This window comes from Tauraco erythrolophus, chromosome 2 (genome assembly GCF_009769465.1).
Source record: "Tauraco erythrolophus isolate bTauEry1 chromosome 2, bTauEry1.pri, whole genome shotgun sequence".
Taxonomy (NCBI): Eukaryota; Metazoa; Chordata; class Aves; order Musophagiformes; family Musophagidae; genus Tauraco; species Tauraco erythrolophus.
The window spans coordinates 21080670-21100837 of NC_141466.1; the positions used below are offsets into that span (position 1 = coordinate 21080670).

Consider the following 20168-nt stretch of genomic DNA (forward strand, 5'->3'; position numbering starts at 1 on the left):
TACTTGTGGAATTGAGCAAGTCACTTAAATTCAATTTCTGAAGATGGCCAGTGAATTTTCCTCCTCTATGGGGTACAGAAAAACTATTTTCTGAATTTACCAAAGCTTTGGGTACGTGTAGCTGCAAGACGGTTCACTGAAACGTGTGTTCAGAGTAAGTGAAAGACTACATGAAATGCAGCAGACCACACTGTGGAATTACAGGACCTGGGCATCTTCAGCTGGGCACCCAAAATTAGTCGTCAGTTTCGATGTTAACTGTTAGGTAAAGTCCTTCAGCTTACAGGGAGGCTGCTCATGAAAACCTCAGCTGCATCACAGAGGAGCACTATAGGACAAACCTACATGGAAATAAGTAAATAAGGCCTGCTGGTGCCATGTCCCAAACAACTGTGGGAAACGACAAAAAAAGAACGCAATGCGGAGAGCACTGCAATTACAAGCATAAAACACGATTGTGCAGCTAAAGACTAAATGTTGAACGCTTTATGCGGGAACTCCCTTCCGCGTTCGTCTCTGTGCAGCACTGGGAGCAGCCAGCGGATGCCGTGTTCGGTGGGACACCCCTCGCCAGCCAGGAGCCCCGGCCCAGCGCCGGCCGCGCTCCCCTCCAGCCGGGCCCTCTGCCACGGCCGGGCCCGGCTGGAGGCCGCTCCGGGAGGCCGCAAGCGCAGAGGAGAGGCGCAGCCCTCTGCCCAGTACAGGGGCTCAGGGTGAAGAACCAGGGGGACTGTGCCTCATCCGGCACCCCCGCCGCTCCGGCGCCCCCCGCCCCGCCGCACGGCCGTCAGGTGAGGCAGCCGCGCGGGAGGGGGGAAGGGAAGCTCTGCCGCCCGCGCTTTACGGCCTGCCGTGTTTTGCGACGCCCAAGATGGCTGCCCCCTGGGCACAATGAGCCCGCTCCGGCCGCCACCGCCGCCGCGCAGCTGGGGGGGACGCGGGCAGGCGCTGCGGCCGCCGTGCGGCCCCGCCGCCTGGGGCTGAGCTGGCTGCAGGGAGCGAGGGGAGGGACTCGCCTGCGGAGGCCCCGCCGGGGCGGGTTACGGGCGAGGGAGCCGGCGCCGGGGGCGATGTGGGGCGCCGTGCTGCGGCGCGGGGGCTGCGGCGCCGGCGGCCTCCGGAGGCTGGCGTCGGGCGGGCCGCCCTGGAGCCAGGTGGTGTCGGAGGCCGAGAAGATCGTGGGGTACCCGACGTCCTTCATGAGCCTGCGGTGCCTGCTGAGCGACGAGCTCAGCAACATCGCCATGCAGGTCCGCAGGCTGGTGGGCACCAAGCACCCGCTGCTCGACACCGCCCGGTAAGCGCCCGGCCCACCGCCCAGGGGCTACTGACGGGGGGCCCGGGGGCGCCGGGGCCTCGGCTCCGGCCTCCGTGGTGGAAAGGGCCCTCGGGAGGCTCGCCAAAAGTTGCGGGAAGTTTTGGGCTTCGTCAGTTGTCGGGAGCTGAGGCTCGGGTCGGTGGTCGGCGTCGCCCCGCCGGCGGGTGGGCGCGTTGGCAGACGCGGTGCCTGAGAGCAGCCGAGGAGGTGCCGTAACTGGCGTGTTCCTGGGGAATGAATCCCTGTCCTGAGCCGTCGGGTGTTGCGGGGGTGGTTAGCTCTCCGCCCCAGGATCTTTCCTTGCCGCAACAGGTTTTCCCTTCGCTTATCCTTCGTCATTCGGAAGTTGCTTCGTTGTAATGCCACGTGCGATGAATGAGTTTCCTCATGCGACGTGCGGACAGTCCCTTGATAATGGAAGAAGTGTGGCTGCCTCACCAGCAGTTACGTGGTTTTAATATTAAGGACTATATTGTGAGGAAACCAGTGGGAAAAATGGAGGAACTAATCAACTTAAAAGCTCAAAATGACGCTGCTCTGAAGTCTGTATTTTGTTACTAAGACCTTTAGACAACATTGTCTGTTTTGGAATATCCAACTCGGAGCTGCGAGTTTTTGTATGTTGTTGTTGAGATTTTTAGGGTTGCTAAGCTGGTTATTTACTCTTTCATTTTTAAGGCAAACTGATGGAAGACTTGTATTCCTGCCAATAAGCAGAAGTTGGGATTGCTGGGCAGTGTTTTCTTTGACTGTAAAACAAGAACTGATTGGCAGTGGCTTTTTAAAGAATAAAATGCTCGAGGCTTAACAAAATAAATAAATAAATAGATAAATAACCAGTGCAATTTTCCAAGGGCATTGGGTTGTGGATTTGGGTTTTCTGGGGTGGGGTTGGGTGGTTTTTGTTTGATAGAACTGTGTTTGCTACAACTGCAAATACAGCAGTGTTAACAGAACTCAAGTTTAATATGCATGCTCTTTTTGAACAAGTGTAAAACAAAAACTTGCATTTGTTCAAAACAAATACTCTACTTTTTTTTTTTTAAATAATAAAAATTGTAGCTCTGTAGTCGTCCTTAGCAAGCCCACAATTATTGTGTAATGATATAAAAACAAGATTTGTTTTTTCAAGCTCTCCATCTCTAAATTTGGTTGTCTTGAGCAAACAAAAGGAGTACAGAGGTTGAACACAGGTTTTTAAAGGAACATTATTTTCAGGGAGGTGGGTTTAAATATTGGCTTTAAGTAGACTTTTCTGGAAGAAATAATTCAGCTTGTTAATAAAAATGGAAAATACCTGACTTTAGAAAATGCTGGTGGAGGAGTTTTTGTGGAATTGTTTGTAAATGCAGGTTGTCATATTATGATAAGCTTAGCAAATATTTTTGTATTTCTTTTTTAAGAGGAGGGACAAGAAGAAAGTGTTTTCCTGCCTTTGAATCAAACTTTAAGGATAGTTGATGGAACGTGGGGAATGGGAGCGCAATGTGTTTGGGCTCTTAAGCTTCCACTGCAGTCGTAGAAGTATCATAGAGACCTGCAGTGCTAAAGCAGGACTTCAGTGTTAGCTTTAGAGAGTCTGTTCAGCGTGTAGCAGTTGCTGGTTTATTTGTGAATTTTGTTTAAATACAGTATTTTGGTGCGTGGCTGGAGGTTTCATGGTGGAGCTGTCATGTGTGGAGGTTTTTTTTTCTGTTGTTTCAAGTGGACTGTTTCAAACTTAATTCTGTAAGCCTGTGGCTTGTGGAACACCGGTAGGAATATAATCGTGCACAGGGTCAGCAGGATTGAATCCATTCATTCGTTAATACATATGTGTTTCAGAGTATGCTACTAACCGTATGTGTCTTGCTGGAAACAAAAGTCAGTATTTACTCACATAAAACTGAAACCGTGCGCCCTTATTTTGGATGTTCTTGTTTGGCTTCACTGGTATTTCCAAAGGCTTTATTGCAAATACATTTCCAATGGCCTTGACTTTTTCATTATAAGAAGAGTTAATTTCCTGCTGACAAGTTTTAAAACACCTGTGACAATGCAGAAATTGTATCTCACTTTGGTTTATGGTATGCTTTTGCAAAACGGTGAATTTTGACCTGGTTCTTTCTTAGTAATAGTCTTAATAATCTCTTTCTGAAATTTGACTGTGGTATGTTTGACTGTAAATGTGATTAATTTTAGTTATGGTTCTGAGACCTATGCTCTGACTTACCATAGCAGTTTAGGAAACAGGTCTTGATTTTTCAATACTAGGTACATGTTCTAAATCTCTAGCTCATTACCCATGCTTATAAAGTAACATGGGTTTCTTGTGTGTTCAGGCAAGTGTTTTAAAGCATGGGTATCTAAAACATGTTCTTTGATTATTTAAAAAAAAAACAACCAACCAACTTAAGTGGTTGATGTTCTGCAGCTTGAATCTTTCAGACTGTGAGTGCATAAATACTGTATATGTCTATTAAGTACTCCAACACCTAAAGAGATTTTTCTATTTGTGAGAACATCTGAAAAATCTATGCAGTAAAATTGATTAATTGCAAGTGCTGTTTCTCAAATTTCTATTAATTTATTTTTGAGGTTATAAGTGGCAATCAAATTATGATTGCTTGCTGTCATCTCTAAGTGATATTTGTTTTCTTTAACCTTCTTTGACTGATGACATTTTGTCATCAATGTTTCTGTGTCTACCCTCCCTTCCTGTCTAAATGCTTTGCTAGCCTTGGAAGTCTTCCTTAGACCGTGAGAGGTTTCTTAAGCACTGGTGGAAAACCCTGTGCTTTTTCTGCACAGAATAGGTTCTGAGCTGAGACTGCATAAGTCATAATTGCCACCACATTGAAAGCCTTTAGTGTAACAGGAGGACTGACAAGCGTTTTTAACCTTTTGCCGAGCTTTGGGTCACTGGGCTGTTGCAACACATAGCCTGTGCTGGCTGCCTTAAAGAAGGCAGCTTAAAGATAACTCTCCACGTGAGACAGGACATGTGGAGGAACAGCTGTTGGGGCAGTATATGTTGCTCTGATGATCCCATCCGTTTCTTCCTCTCATTTGGATGCGGTGGTGGCAGCTCCTGGGTGTAAGCGGCTGCCGTGAATCAGGACTGCAGCAGGTGTTCTTCTGGGATGATGTGTGAGACCGATACCTCCTCCCAAGCCTGTGCCTGGCCAGCAGCTTTAAATCTGTGAGCTATTGCTGACTCTGCTCCTGGGAAGGCAGAGACAGGTAACTGAGCCCTACAGTGAGGGATTTAGGAGTTCTGTAATCTGTGTGGTAAAGTCGAGTTTATTTTATTTATTTATTAAGTTTTTGGTTTCTTAAGTCAGCTACGTGAAGTGAACATCCTCAATACTAGCTTTGCCAGAATTGTTAGACAGAGGACAAAATGTGAGGGAAAGGTTACGTTTCATTTTTAGAAAAGCTAATGTTCAGTGGTTAACAGATCATTGGAAGTTGAGGTATCTGGATTATATTCACAGCTGTGCTTTTGGCTCTCTGGCTAGGACAAGTCACTTAATTTTTCATACTTGCGTTTACTTATCTGTAAAATGAATAATATAGCATCAGTTTTCGGGAGGTGTTACACTTCGTTCATTACAGCCTGTATTGATCACTGTGATCTTTGAGTGGAAAATGGTGCATAAGCAATATTAATAAAGAATACTTTAAACAAGTGCTATCATTAAAATATTTACTTCCAATGGATACTCTGGAAACCTGACCGCTTCTGGATCTTTCCGTTTGTAGTCCTGTGAGCCACTGTACAGTTTTTCAGAGCTTTCTGTTTTCTTTCCTTATAATGAAGTGTTTTCAGCAGCTACTCAAAACTGGCATTTAATTTTTTTTTGCTCTACAGGCTTTGTTGGACTAAAGGAAAATTTTTTTTTTCAATGCATGAACATGTGACCTCCTTTTCAGTTGGGAAGCAAACAAATTTCCAATCTGCTGTCTTCTTTCCCCGTCCTTTCTAGGCTAGCATACATCCTTCTTAATATAGGAAAGAATCTGTAATTGGCGCGGTGATCTGCTTTTCTCAAACACATAGTGTGAATAACGTTTTCTTGATTATTTAATCTCCCTTGAGAAGGCTATAGCTTGCTGCAGATTGTAAACAGTAAACGTTATGGCCAATGCATCACTTTTATAGTATCACTAAATGAAACGGAACACTTCATACACATAAAATTATTATGGGATACCATTTAGCTCTAGCCATTCTGTCATTAGCACGTGGGAGGAATGACTGTATTTTAGTTCTGTCAGAATTGTTTGTTGGTGATAAATGCTTAAGTAGACTTAGTTACAGTTTTCCTGGCTTATTACAGAAATAAAAAGCCTCGACAGACCAGGTTTTGTTCTGTTGCAGCCTGCTCCGTGTAGATCTCTAGCCATTTTAAGCACTGAACATAAAATGCAATCCAGAGTAGCTTCAAGATTTCATGTTTTTTGGTTAAAACGTCTGATAGCATTGGTTTCCTGATAGTTCTGTTTCTCTGACAGCTTGAAATGGCTTAGTTCAGTAACACACACTGTGTAGCTTCAAATGTGGCATGCATTTACCCTCCTATGTGGATGACTGATTTCAGTGTAGACCTAGGGATTTGTTCTGACCTGGTGTTGATAGAATTGTTATGGTTGATTTATGTTTTGTCTTAATAGAATGGTGACCATAAAAGGATCCTTTTTTTATAATTGTAGGTGCTGTGATTGACTACCAGTAGCTGTTTAGCAACTTGTTTCAAATGTTAATTAATTATTTTTTTTTCTGGGCTAGAAAAGGAAAGTGTCTTATTTACTTGGCAGTGGTTAATGGTTAACTTTCTCTGAAAACACCCAGCAGCTGGGTGCTCAAAGTGACAAGCATAGGGTCTGGTTACCTTACAGCTTCTAAAACTAAAACTTACTACAGTCTTTTAAGTTTTACTGAATTGCTCAATCTGGAACAGACCTTGGGGGTATAAAGTCGCTCTCCTGCTGTTGCTGTATCAGAAGTTAAAACACATTTCCATTCACTAAATTTTATTATTTTTTAAGCCTGCTGTAACACTTTGTAAAAAATATTTTGTGTAGAGAAATGTGATTTTTTTATTTTTTTTTTTTATAATCATGGTCAGAATGCTGGTAAGGTTAGCAATGAGGTAGCAGTTGTGTCATTTCATAAAATCACGGAATGGTTTGGGTTGGAAGGGATGTTATCATAGAATCATAGAATCATAGAATGGTTAGGGCTGGAAGGGACCTTCAAAGGTCATCTAGTCCAACCCCCCTGCAAGGAACAGGGATATCTCCAACTAGATCAGGTTGCTCAGGGCCTTGTCCAACCTGGCCTTGAACGTCTCCAGGGATGGAGCATCCACCACCTCTCTGGGCAACCTGTTCCAGTGTTCTACCACTCTCATAGTAAAAAATTTTTTCCTAATATCCAACCTGAACCTACCTCCCTCGATTTTAAAACCATTACCCCTTGTCCTATCATAACTGGCCCTCCTGAACAGCCTCTCCCCATCTTTCTTGTAGGCCCCCTTGAGGTACTGGAAGACCGCTATAAGGTCACCCCGGAGCCTCCTCTTCTCCAGGCTGAACAGCCCCAACTCCTTCAGCCTGTCCTCATAGGAAAGGCGCTCCAGCCCTCTTATCATCTTCGTGGCCCTCCTCTGGACCCCCTCCAACTGGTCCATGTCCTTCTTATGTTGGGGACTCCAGAACTGGATGCAGTACTCCAAGTGAGGTCTCACGAGGGCAGAGTAGAGGGGGAGAATCACCTCCCTCGACCTGCTGGCCACGCTCCTCTTGATGCAGCCCAGGACGCGGTTGGCCTTCTGGGCCACAAGAGCACATTGCCGGCTCATATTGAGCTTCTCGTCCACCAGTACTCCCAAGTCCTTCTCCTCAGGGCTGCTCTCGATCCAATCACCACCCAGTCTGTATTTATGCCTGGGATTGCCACGACCCAGATGTAGGACCTTGCATTTAAAGATCATTTAGTTCCCCCTGCCACAGGCACAGACACCTTCCACTATATCAGGTTGCCCAAAGCCTAATCCAGCCTGGCCTTGAACACTTCCAGGGGTGGCGCATCCACAGCTTCTCTGGGCAACCTGTTCCAGTGCCTCACCACTCTGAGGGAAGAATTTCTTCCTTAGATCTAATTAAAATCTACCCTCTTTCAGTTTGAAGCCGTTACTCATTGTCCTATCACTGCACGCCCTTGTCAAAAGTCCTTCTCCAGCGTTTCCTGTGTTTACTGCAGAGATCTCTTGGACTTCCTGGAAGCACTGGCCACCAAAGCTAGCATGCAGGGCACCTCTGCAGAAAGTCTTAGTTGTGATGTCAGAAATGCAGAAATATTTTACTTGCTTGATATGTTTGATACTGTTTGCAAAATTACTGAAATACTGGTGGGTATAGCAAGTTTGCCTTTGTCTGGAAAGACTGTTTCCCAAAGCGTTCTGTGTAGCTGATGGAAACAGAGGTGCTGTCAAGAGAGCTCCAGTTGAAGCACCAGAGTTAATTCTTGCTTTGACTTACCCTGTCAAGAAACATCTGTCTTTCAAGAATGGCTGGTCTCTCTTAGCTCAATTAGGTTTTGTGAATATCTTTCAGTCTGTTTTGATAGACTTGAGTAGTAATTTCAAAAATCTTCATCATGATATGTGTCTTATGCGTGTTGGTACTCCCTAGGGGTTTCTGTTACCTTACTCACTATCAAGTAAACCATTCTTAGACACCAAAAATCAACTTCTTGTTTATTTTGGCTGAATGGGCTCACAAAGAGTGGAAAAGTTAGCCTTGGTAGGTAAAAGGCATGTGTAGAAAAATAACAGAAAATGGAGGGAATGGAACAACACTGACCCCAAAAGTTCAGCTTGTATCTTGACATAAGCTGTAATATTAGAGCAGCTTTGAGGCGAGATACAGTTGCTGCTCCCAGAAACATAATGCGGTTGGCATGGACGAGGTCTGCTCTGGCCAAGCAGAATGTACAATATCCTTGGAATGGGGAGTAGAGTGGTATGGAGGTACCATGGCTCATCCCTGTTATCAGGGATAAAGAGTGACAGGCAAAGATAATCATATAGCTGCCATCAAGGAAGATGGATTGCAACTGCTGCCTCTGCAATGATGATGAAATCGTGTCCTGAAGCTGAACTTTGCTCGTTATAATGTCATTATAATACCAAAACACACCTCCAGCTCAAAAGCTACCTGCCTTCAGATTGTGACCAGCCTTCATGTAGCACGCGGCCTGAAATTCTTCTAGCCTGTACCTTTAAACCAAAGTGAGGAAAATTTATACCGATCCTGACAAAGGTATGTATGACTAGAGTCACTCAAACTCCACCCGAAAATTAAATATAGTATAAAAATGGCTTAAGAGAAGCAGGTGTTGGGGCAAGACCTCCATCAGAATATCTGGGACCAGTCGATAGGCTGGACCTCTCTTCCCTCCCCCATAAGGACACCTCTTGGGTAGGAGCTCTGTGTTACGTGTGCTTAGTTACTAACATCTCGCTAGCTATTTAAAATCATCACTGATCAGTTCCGTTTGTATATTGTTCCAAATCTGGTTTTGCAGTCAGTATCTTATCACCGGCTATCCTCAAACCTATATCCTGTCATGAACATATATAATAAGATTAATTTGTCTATAAATATAAGTTTCTGGAAACTTCAGTAATTGATACAGGAGGTATAAGGGATTTATCCCGGTGTTGCTGCCCATGAGAGTCCCTGAATAGGTTAGACAACCATCCTCCGACCTTGCAGGCTCTCCAGAGGGATTTGTCCCAGTGACGCTGTCAGTGTAAGCGTGACAGGCTGGTCAAATTGTAAAGGGTTCAAGGAGACGCCCCTTCTCCTTAAACGGAGTGTGGCAGGCAGGCTGGATACACGGGTCTCATCTTTCTTGGGAAACAGGCAGGCTGGTCAAATTGAGAAGGGCTCAAGGTAGTCCCCCTCTCCATCCTCTACTGACCCAACGTCGTATCTTATTGTGACCAAATGGAGGAAATTAAACTGTTGTAAGTTCGTGTATGGACTGAAACTTCCTTCTGTATCTGATTCCTTCCCTGTTCTTCTATGTACCTGTGGCCTTCACTGTGTTTTTCAGTTAGCCACTATTTAATATTGTCTCATACAGTTAAAGGGAAGAGAGAATCCATTTTTGTAGGTTGTACTCATCTTTTGTTTCTCTTGCTGCATATGTTTCACCAGTGTATGTTTTTATTAGTTTTCTCCACCAACAGCATTACATTCGTATACTTAAATGCTGTTATCTGTCAGTTATTACTGCTCTTTTGAACAGCTGTCAGTAGACTCCAGAAGATGAATTGCATCAAAATTTGTACGTTTGGGCTTGAGGTTCATAGTTCATGTTTTGTTAGATTTGGCAGTGAGAATCTCCTTCTTGAAGGTAAAGTATATTAGCCAGTCGTGTGTGTATGCGTATTAAGAAAACATTTGGGAACCTAAGCTAAAAAAATCTGACATGTATATAATAGCATTCTGAGCAAGATAAGTTGCCATTCTGCAATTGTAGTGGCCTTCCTGTTTGCCGCCTCTGTAGTGGGCAAACTGTAGCATAGTGATGAAGATATCCCAAAGGAGTAAAAAAGTGTTTACTCAAGTTCGGAGCTTTTATTCTCAAAGATTCATTCCTTTTATTTCTTTTTTTTGTTTCCTTTTCTTTTTTTTTTTCCTCCTGCTCCCCGCCCCCTCATTAGTAAACCCAAGCTGAAGAAGTGAAGGCAGTCATTGTCGTGATCACGGGTTTACTACAAATGTTGGGAGAGGCTGAAGTGATGAATAAACAGCTAGAATTCTTCTGTAGTGGTTCTTGTAGGAGTTCTTGCCTTCTTGTTCACTCATAGTGTTTGTGAGGAAGAATTTAGGCAAAGGATGTTTAATTGTACGGTACAATACCGGTTTTGCTGAATATTTTGCCACCAGAAGCAAAGTAGGATCGAGTAGCAAATCTGCAGTATGGATGTGCAAAAGCTAGGCTGAAAATAAAATTCTCTTGCATTTGAATAATTGTTCATTGCAATGATTCTCATTTAAATATCCATGTTGAATCCAGGGCTCTCTGCTTGTGAGGAATGTATTATTTTGGCATGTAGGGTGGTCTCAGTAAATCATTCTGATTAAATGAAAGACCTTGGAATTTCGTAAGCTTGGGTTTCAAGCATGTTAAAAAGAAACTGAGTGTATAATGAACAGATTCAAGTTCCAGTCAGTCTTGAACGGGCATAGTATACCACACCTAGAGCAAACTTGAATTTATTTCAGGCACACAGTAGCCTAAGCGTCTTTTTAAATAAAGGTAATTTTTGAAGTTCACATCTGTTCTTTTCTGTTTTCAAGTACAATTGATTCGTAACGCACGTGAATATTGAATCGCAAGTTTAATGTAGCAGTGAACGACTCTTATGTCAATGTTTGCTCTGCACAGGAAGAGAATACTGGATAAGTGGAAACCGTTTCAAAATAATTGTTTCTGTAATCCGGAAGAGGGTTATCAAATATACCTTTATATAAAGTGCAAATGAGAGCTGATGTCACAATGAAAATTCGTATTTGGGTCACTGGAAAAGGTTTTCACTCAGTGGAAGTTCTATTTGGCTGTAAGTTAACTTCCTTGCCTTACAAGAATAAGGGGAAAAGTGCTTTTCCTGGGGCTTTTATTCTTTTTCAGATCTGTATTTTGTAGCTTGCAAAAAATGTTTTCCCCTCCTCTAGGTATTTCCCCCCTCTGCCTCCTTTTGTGTTGATGCTACCTCCCAGTTGACTTCTCTCCTTGTTTTGGAGGCCCTGGCACTGGTGGGAGACCCTGTTAACAAGTCACCCCCAGCAGTTTTAGAACTCCTCCAAAACCCATGGGTAACACTGTATCCTCTACAGCACTTTGTAAATCTATTCAAGAAAACACAAACTTCACAAAGGACAAACCTAAACCCAGGGTTACTGCACTTAGACTATTGCTTTCTCCTAGGAGTGGCAGACCATTGCCTCAAATTATTAATATCTTTCCTTTACCCCACATCTGAGTGTCTTAGTTTCCCTCAGGGTAGGCAGACTGTCTGCAGTGCTTGCCCTAAAGGAACTACTGCTAGAGAGAAACCTGACAGACTATAAAGGAACACCATGAATTTAAAAATTGGGTCTATTACAAAAATTAAGTTTAAAATCTGTAGCAGCTGCTCTACTGTCCTTGAATTGTCCCTGCCAATTCTCTGGCATAGACAATCAGTTTAGCTTATTTTTTTTTTTCTCTCTTGCTGTGTGAAAGATTCATTTAAGGAAAGAAAAACTGATCATATAGGAAAACTGGTGAGACTCATTATACATAAGCTTTTATCAAATGCATGCCGTGAACTACCTAGATTTTACTTATAATGGTAGAGAGGACTTAGAAATTTGCCTCAATACCTTACTTAATTGAGAAACTCTAGGACCTGTTCAGCCTGCTGGAGGTTCTTCGGGTGAGCCAATGTCATCTTTCCCTCAATCCTCAGCTATTCCTAAAGAAGCATCAGGGAGTCCAGCTTTTGCATTCATCTATCTTGTTCTTTTCCACTTAAATTACATGTGATGGCTTTTCCCATTTTGCTTTCTCGTTCCTCCCGTTCCTTTCTTCAAAATAATACTAGTTGGTTCTTCTCTGTGGCTGCTCTTCCATTTTGGAGAAAAACAAAGGCAGGCCTGCAGGTAATCCTCTGTTTCTTAATAGAAGGAAAGTGTATGGTAAACATCTAGTTTGTTTTGTTCCCCTTTTCTTCTTGCCAGCTAAAGAAAGAAGTCATACCTAGGAACTACTGATTCAGCTTTATTTTTATAGTTAAAAACATGAGCAAGCAAACCCCATAGCTTCTACCTCCAGTTTGTTTCAAAAAGTACTCCCTTTAGAAGGAGCTTTCTTCAAGATCAACTAGAAGCTTTTTTTTTTATTATTTGTTACTTAAACAGTCCTATAAGCATGAATTGATTGGCTCGATAGCTGCCACTAAGTATGCTCAAAATTAATTAATTTTATAGATTCTGAACTCTTTTTAAAAAAACAACAATCATTTCCCCTAATAACTTCCTTTTTTTTTTTTTCTAGATCTTTACACTCATGGTACAAACTTGCTGGAATGACAGCTATCTTTTTCATTAACTACCTGTTCGTTATACCCCAGAAAATAATCATAATCAAAGGGTTAATACATCTATATGCTGTCACTGGTCCTTGACATACCTTACATATTGCACCTTTAAAAAACCAAAACGAAAAACAACCAGAAAACCTCTGTATTTCAATCACAAATAGGTCTGGGTCTGTAAGAGGATGTGCTTGTGTAGACCCATCCTGCAAATGCATAGTTCCGATTAAGGCAATTTGAGGGTAATGGTCTGTGCCAACACGCTTTGTGTCTGGTTGTCATCTGAATGATTAGCCAGTAGCAGAAGTGCCATAATTAGTTGATTTGGTGAAGCTGCTTTTAATCAAACTTAACAGAAAGTTCAAGTTGTTAAGAGCTAAATGGAATACTTGTTAGGTCAAATACATAAGGCAAAGCTTTGTGATCACAGGTGGAAACTCATCTCTCTTTTTCACATTTGAAAAATGATTGTGATAGCATATATGTTTGTTAGTGATTTTTTTTTTCCCAAAGATGAGTTGTGTTCAGGTTAAAGTAGTGTTGAAGAGAGACCGAATGTGAAAGATCCACTGCGTTTTCATATTGTGAAAATTCATATATTTTCATAGGCTAGAAATTAAAGGTTCCTATCATACATCAGTGCAGCATGTGTGCATGTTTGGTTTACAGGGAAGAGTTTTTATCCCAGTAACCTTCCTATGTCTGATTCCCATTGCTTTTAATTTAGTGTGATTCGTGAAAATGAAGGTATACTGTGTGCATATTTTAAAAGGATTTCAGTGATGTTAATGCTACATTATGAAGTTTGCATTTGGATCATTCTTTTAGAAGTCGTCTTCTGAATGTCAATCTGTCTGGTATGACATATTTCAGTAATTAAAAATTAATCTAGAGGAAAAGCATGTCTTCCCCAAACGTGTGTTGCCTTGCCGAGGGCCAAGAGATCAGTTCATTGTCTGTTCTTGATCTCCAGTCATTAAAGCTAGAAATACCGAGGAGGGTCTATACTCTGTGTTTTATTCTCTGCTGGAAGAATCTGTCACTTTCTGGTTATTTGTAAGTTTGGATAGTATGGGAGTCATTGACAAGCTCTGTAAGAAATCAGATGTCATCTATCAGTAGAAGTAATAATGCGAAGACCATTTTCAGAAATAAGGCTCAGAAGACTTGAGGAAGCTGGAAGTATAGAGACCTTTAGGGTAATTGTAGGGGAAGCCCTTCTTCCAATACACATTTATTCAAAGAATGGAAGACATTAAAGGAGTTTCTACTATTAGAATTTATAGTATATTTTATGTGTCTTTTGTCCGTAATGTAACTTCGTAAAACTGATACCAATAGTCTTGCCAGTTGGAAAGTAGGAAATGAATCCATGTAATGACTATAATGTGTCATAGCAACCAAGTTTTAAAATAGTCAAATTCCAAAATAATGTTATAAAAATGACATCAGAGGAAAAAAAGAGTGTTATGTGTTATGTTATAGCAACAGAAACATAGGCTTGTTTTTTTGTTTGTGAATCACTTGGGATCGTATTGCTGCCTGTGGATTTTGGCGGGGGGGCAGGGGGAGAAGTTTATGTCCCAACATATAATGCATGTTTGGAAGTGGTGGGGGGAGGAAATAAATTTTTTTTTTTTTTTTTGGCCATCCTTGTTCCTGTGATGCTTTGAAAGAGCTGAAGTTTTGTTAAGTTTTCCTGGTTTGCTTTTCTTTTTTTTTTTTCAAATAAAATACTAGCTGAATGTTCACCTTCTTGTTTGTTTTTCTACTTTTAATTCTTTAAGAGTTCCCTTGACTCTTTTGGATCTTTCACCAGGGCTTGTCAGAGAATGATTAAGCTTTAGTAGCAGAACATTGTGAATGAAACTTCAAGAGGTTGTTTTTTTTTTTAAATTAACATTATTGGCAGATGCCAGCATGCAGTGTGAAGCTTCAGTGCATCCCAGAGAAACGGTGAGATTCGCAGCGGGTGTGTGCATGTCCCTCTGCTACCCAACGTGTGCACCATGCTCGGAGCCGGGAGTAGCTACCTGGGTGGTGAGGCAGGATTGCTCTCTGCCTTCTTACCCGAGGGCCAGCTGAGAGTGCGCGGATCTATTGTAAGGAATCGGCTTGCGACCACAGTGTGTGTCTGGTAACTGTGAATGTAAATGGCTGGCGGCGTAGCTCTGTGTCGGATTCAAAGCGTGGACCCAGAAATGGGATGGGTTATATCCTGCTGTACTTGCACAGATGTTACGCTTTACAAGATCAGCGCATGCAGTTAGCTACTCTGAATACGTTTTCATTTTAGGGCTTTGATTTCTAATTTTGACAGGCCTCATCCTCAGTCCACATCGTTCTTTCAGATGTACCATCTTTCTAAGTTAATTTATCAAAAAAATCCTTTTTCAGACAACTGCTAAGAATTAAACATCCATTGGAACCAGAAGTTGAGGTGTCTTCACAACTAGAATCCTTCCTCTCTCCTTCCCTCTTCTGTTGTAATTGCCAGGCGACTTACTTGCTAGAAATATCAAGTCTGGATTAATATATTGTCCCCGAGTGGTACCGCTGCTTCAGATTACCTTGGTGTGCATGTAGGTATTAAATATTGAAAGCTGTTTTCATGTTCTCATGTGGTGAAGCTCTGTGTAAACAAGTCTTATTTATTGAGCAGTTTGGGAAGCGTGTACACGCCAGTATGCCTTAGGAAATCTGCCGTTTAAGCCTTTGTCCTGATTTTCTCTGGCTATGATAAATGGGGTGGTAGACAAGGAATTGTAATACTGAGTGTTATTGAGAGGACAAAGCAGCGTCCTGAGAATGTGAAGAAAATCTGTTTAAGCTCACGAGTAACTTACATGCTTAACCAAGTACTGTGGCTAGACCTCATGAAACTTTTTTCAATCTGTTTTTCGAAGGAATTTGAAAGCAAAAATCTCTGATGTTGTTTGAAATAGTATTTTTATGCTTTAAAGATTCATACCCCATGTTAAATGTGGAGACAAACAAATATAAGCCCGCCTTATGAATATAATTATTAGGAAAGCAAGAAAATACATTGAAGAAGATTTAAGACATATTAATACTTGAAATACATGGAATGAATGTTGCCATGCTATAGAATGTAACGCAAGCATATGAAACTTGTGAATGCTGTTGCTAATTACTGAGAGAGTGTAGTTGTACACTCCACATTTAAAAAACCCAGCCAACTAAAAAACCAGTTTGGGAACTGATGATGTGCATGTTTTTTTTGTCTTCAACCTCCAAACATTCATTAAGACAGCAGGTGCTCAAATCTTGTATATGTTTAACCCTTGCCTTATGAGTAATTTGGAGATGTTTTTACACTTCCGTATCAGGAATGGGAAATCCTTTCCTTCTTCGCTGAGTGCTGAATAAACCTTTCAGAGCTGGCCTAGCTCTAGAAAGAGAGTTAGAAGAAAAAAGACAGCTAGCTTTCTTTTAGCTCTAAATTCCCTATTTATGATTTTTGTGAATTCACAAGTCACTGAATATTTATTTGAATTCTTTTTTACTGCTGAGACACAAAAGGCAGAAAAAAGGAAGTGTAACTGTGAGTAGCCTATTGTGTTTCCATACCTGATGTGATTTCATTTCAAAATGGAATTTTGCATTAGATTATCTAAAAAATGTCATCATTTGATGATGTGAATAATTTTAAATTCTCCCCTCCCCTGTGAATGATGAATTATTCTTTTGTGAGAGATCTAGATTATTTTAATTAATTACTTGGGGGTTTAAATCTTTAAATTTTAAATTAAGTTACAGGTGAGTTAAGCTCTTCCCTGAGGAGCTTTTACTCTGTTAGCAGTGGAGAAGGATAATATTTGCTGCATAATTCTCTAATGGGCTGTTGTATGCTGCTCCGTTGAACAAGGCTGCTGTTTTGCTTTTGATTTCTGGTCTGTGTCCAGTGTTTCAGGGAACAACATGAATGATTAGAAGATATCACCAGAAACATATTTTCCTGTCAGCTGTGGATGAGAAAGATTAAGACCCATTGTAATATATTGGTTTGGGAAGCTGTTGAGGACCACAGGAATTTAATGTAAAACTAAATGAGGCACTGATAATGGCATATATGAAATTTTTGTAGACAAGGAACAAAATACAGAGACAAGTTTATTGATGTTGATTTCATATCCTGATTTCAGAAGGTATTCCCTTTGCTTTAACTATTTCTTCTATATAGGTTTTTATATATATATATATATATGCACAATTATAAAAAGGGAACCTTATCAGTTGCTTATAGGCTGTGGGGTTTGAGCCAGTGCCTTTTTTCCTGTTCTCAAGTATGATTACTTGTTGAAGGTGTGATAAATTTAGGTCATATTTGGCATGGGTTTAAACTGAGACTGAGTTATGAAAAAGAGAGAATAACAAACCTGAATTGTGTGTTTTCCTTTGTGTGGCTATTGCAGCCAAGCTGCAATTTCTTTTGTAGTGTCTTAAGTTATGATAAAAGAGATATTCCTAAAATAAAGTAGGGTAAAGGTTTCAGTCATTAAACTTTTTTTTTTTTTTGAAGTTAGCTTTCATCATTGTGCCTTTAATTGTGTTAATTACATCAAAGAATTTTCTTGGAGGCTAGTTGAAGAGCAGAATCAAAGGGGAGGGGAAATTGCCTTAAGCAAAGACTTTTTTGTGAGAACATTCTTAACAGTAACTTATGAGAGAGACATCACTAAAACAGAAAATCCTTCCCTTCTTCATGCTTTTTCTAATCTTAATATTTTTGGTTTCCTAATAATCTTCCGGAATATCATATTTCAATCCCTACAGCCAATGGTAAGAGCAAAGTGTTTGTCCTGTAATTAAAATTTTCTGTATATTTTCTTTTCTGGTATCTGTTGACGACAGGATACTATGTTAGATTAATTCAGTTGTTGAATTTGGTGTGCTCTCTGGGCTACTTTTTTTACATTCTCCCCCTCACCCCCAAATGCTCAATGATTAGAGTGCTAGCCTCTGATGTAAGAGGCCCAGTCTGGGTTCTTCCTTCTGCCTATATGACTGTTGGCAAGTTTTTTGGGGGGCAGATTGTGGCAACTTTATGTGTACAGCACCATTCAGGGATATGGGCTCAGAACCCTGGCCAGAAGTGTAACGCCACAGATACCTTGAGGTCAGAACACACATGTGCGTTTTGCTTCCCACTCCATTGTGCTGTGGAGATACATACCCCTGAGGAGGCAAAAATATGTGCCCTAGCCTGGGGCCACTGCTTACCAGCATGCAAGGTCTGGGATATTAACAGAAAAGTTGATGAAAAACTTAAACGTGGGTAATTGCATTTTGTCAAGGTTGTTTTTTTTTTTGTGTAGTTGGGTGCTATAGGAAGCAAGTGGTTGGAACTTGCCTATGATATGCAATTGCTGTACCTCGGTTTTGTTGTGAGTTTTTGTAATTTTTACCATCAGCTGTTCTCAAGTTCTCCATTCAAACACTACTTGCAGTTAGCTTAGAAAATTGCTTTGATTGTTACAAATTCAGTAACCATAAGTTGTTAATATCGAAATACAATAACTGTTTGGGGTCTCAAACAGGGAAAACATTATTTACAGAAAATGTTGAAATCCACGATGCCAAGTAATAGGGAACTTTTTTTGGCATGCTATGATACTAAAAAAAAAAAGTCTTTGCTTATTTAATACGTAAAGAAAGTTACATCCAACCTGATTTATTTATTTTTTGCTTCATGCACAAGTGGTCCTAACACATTTTTAGACTGAGGCAGAAAGTAATCTCCAGGTAGCAATATTCTGTGCTATTTTAAGGATGTATGCCCTACTGATGATTTTTAAAGCACAAAATAATGATGACATACCATGCAGAGGTCTTGCTTGCCCGAGGCGAATGGTCTGAATGCACTAGGTGCAGACTTCTGTTTGCTAATGAAAGTGTTGGAAAGGAGCTGGGTTTCATTGTTTTATGGTTGGGGTTTTTGTGTTGTGGTTTTGTTTGGTTTTTTTTAAGCAACGTTTATCTTTTTTAATTTACTATTAATTATACTGCATTAAATTATCAGCTGAAATATTTCACACAGAATAAGAAAAGAAGGATTCTTCTGGGAAGGAAATTTGGAGCTCAGTTTTGGCGAAAGTAAGGTTCAGCTGTTTGCTTGATAATGGCAAGAGGAATGCCAGGCAATTTGGACAAAGTTTGCCAAGCCAGGGGCAAGGTAGCTTTTAGGGCAAAAGATAAGGGTCCTGACAGATTTCCTAGCATGTGGGAAATAGGAGTGTTACCACTAAATTATTAGAGAAACAGCTAATGAGAGAGGAAGGAGCCAAGAAGGCTAAGAAACTCATAGATTTCAAGAAGGAGAAGTCGGGTTAAAGAGGAGGCAGGTGGAGTATGTGTGCACTAAGTGCTGATCACAGTGAGGTTGTTGGAGGTATGTATGAAATGATTCCAGTTTGCGTCCAGAGTGTTCCAGCGGTTTCAAGAGGTTTTTGGCTGTGTAGCGCTTTCAAAAGCTCAGCACTGTGTATGCTCTCTTCATCACTTTAAATTGAAAACAACAGACAGCTGTAGTTCAGCGGGCTAGCAGCTCCCCTTATGGACAGCAGTTCATGAACTTTATTTGTCTTGCAGGGCATGTCTGAATTGTACGTGCATGGTCTGACAGCCTTTTTTCAGCATCAGTGTATACCTGTCAAGTAAAATTGGAAATACTTAGCATTTTTCATACTAATCCTCAGAGAACATATGATACATAAAGGAATGCAACATGGCTTTTTTCAATTGAGAAGGTATGTGAATAATAAAATAGAAGAACTATAGGGAAGGAGAATCTTTACTAATTAGAACTTTGACGTACTACAGAAATGATGGTGGTATCTGAGCATGCGAATGACAAAATATTAGCTTATTGCAAATGTATTTGGACACAGGAATAGGAAGTGCTTTCCTATTCTGTTGGGACTTAAAAATAGCGTAACAGCTTTCTATTTTGAAGGGAAGTAACTTCAATTTTAGCTTCATGATTTGCTGAGGGATTTAATAGTTCGTCTGAAAATCTTGTATTGACTCTTGTAACAACTCTTGCGATTTGAATCTCTGGAATAGAGGTATTAAGGTATTACAACTCTGCAAAGCTTTTCCTTTGGCAAGGGAAGTTCTCAGGTATAGTGGGCTCTGAAAAGTTTTACTCCTGTTGCCTTAGTCGTTGCGTTCTTGCTTCTCAGTCTTCTGATTCAAAAGAGCTCTATGGAGGAGGAAACAAATCTGTAGCAAAATGGGAGAGAGCAAGAAAATCCGTCAGAAATGTGAATCTCTTTTTCTTGGAGGACAAATGAAAGCTGTACTGAAATTGAGGAATATTGTGGGAAATGACGTTTGCATTGGACTACTGTGTCAGAAATTGTAAACCCATATAGTCACCAGAGTTCAGAAATAAATCAAACTAAATATTTTTTTTCTTTTCCCAATTTAGTATCAAGAGCACTTATTCTATATCGGATAAGTACATAAGATATATTTTTTATCGCCATATTATTGTTATTTGAGTTTTAATTGCCTCTTTTGGGGAAAGAGTTTTTTAATGTGGAAGGAAAAAAATGTTTGTGCGTACACGAAAATGACTGATACTTCTGCAGACTTGTAAATACTTGAGTTTTTAATGATTCAGGGAAAACTTCTTGCAGTTAAACAGTTTTATTAGCTGAAAATTATCTTTCTGGATCTATTGAATA

The 20168-nt window shown here is 40.8% G+C and overlaps 1 protein-coding gene across 2 annotated transcripts in view; it reads left to right on the plus strand.

Annotated features, from left to right (window-relative positions):
* Positions 1-1070: 1070 nt before the first annotated feature.
* PDSS2 (decaprenyl diphosphate synthase subunit 2) overlaps positions 1071-20168 on the plus strand; it is a 125648-nt gene continuing 106550 nt past the window's right edge. For both annotated transcript variants that reach the window (XM_086608137.1, XM_086608138.1), the window contains exon 1: positions 1071-1297. In XM_086608137.1, coding sequence (XP_086464263.1) covers positions 1071-1297 — 227 coding nt within the window. The remainder of the gene's footprint in view (positions 1298-20168) is intronic.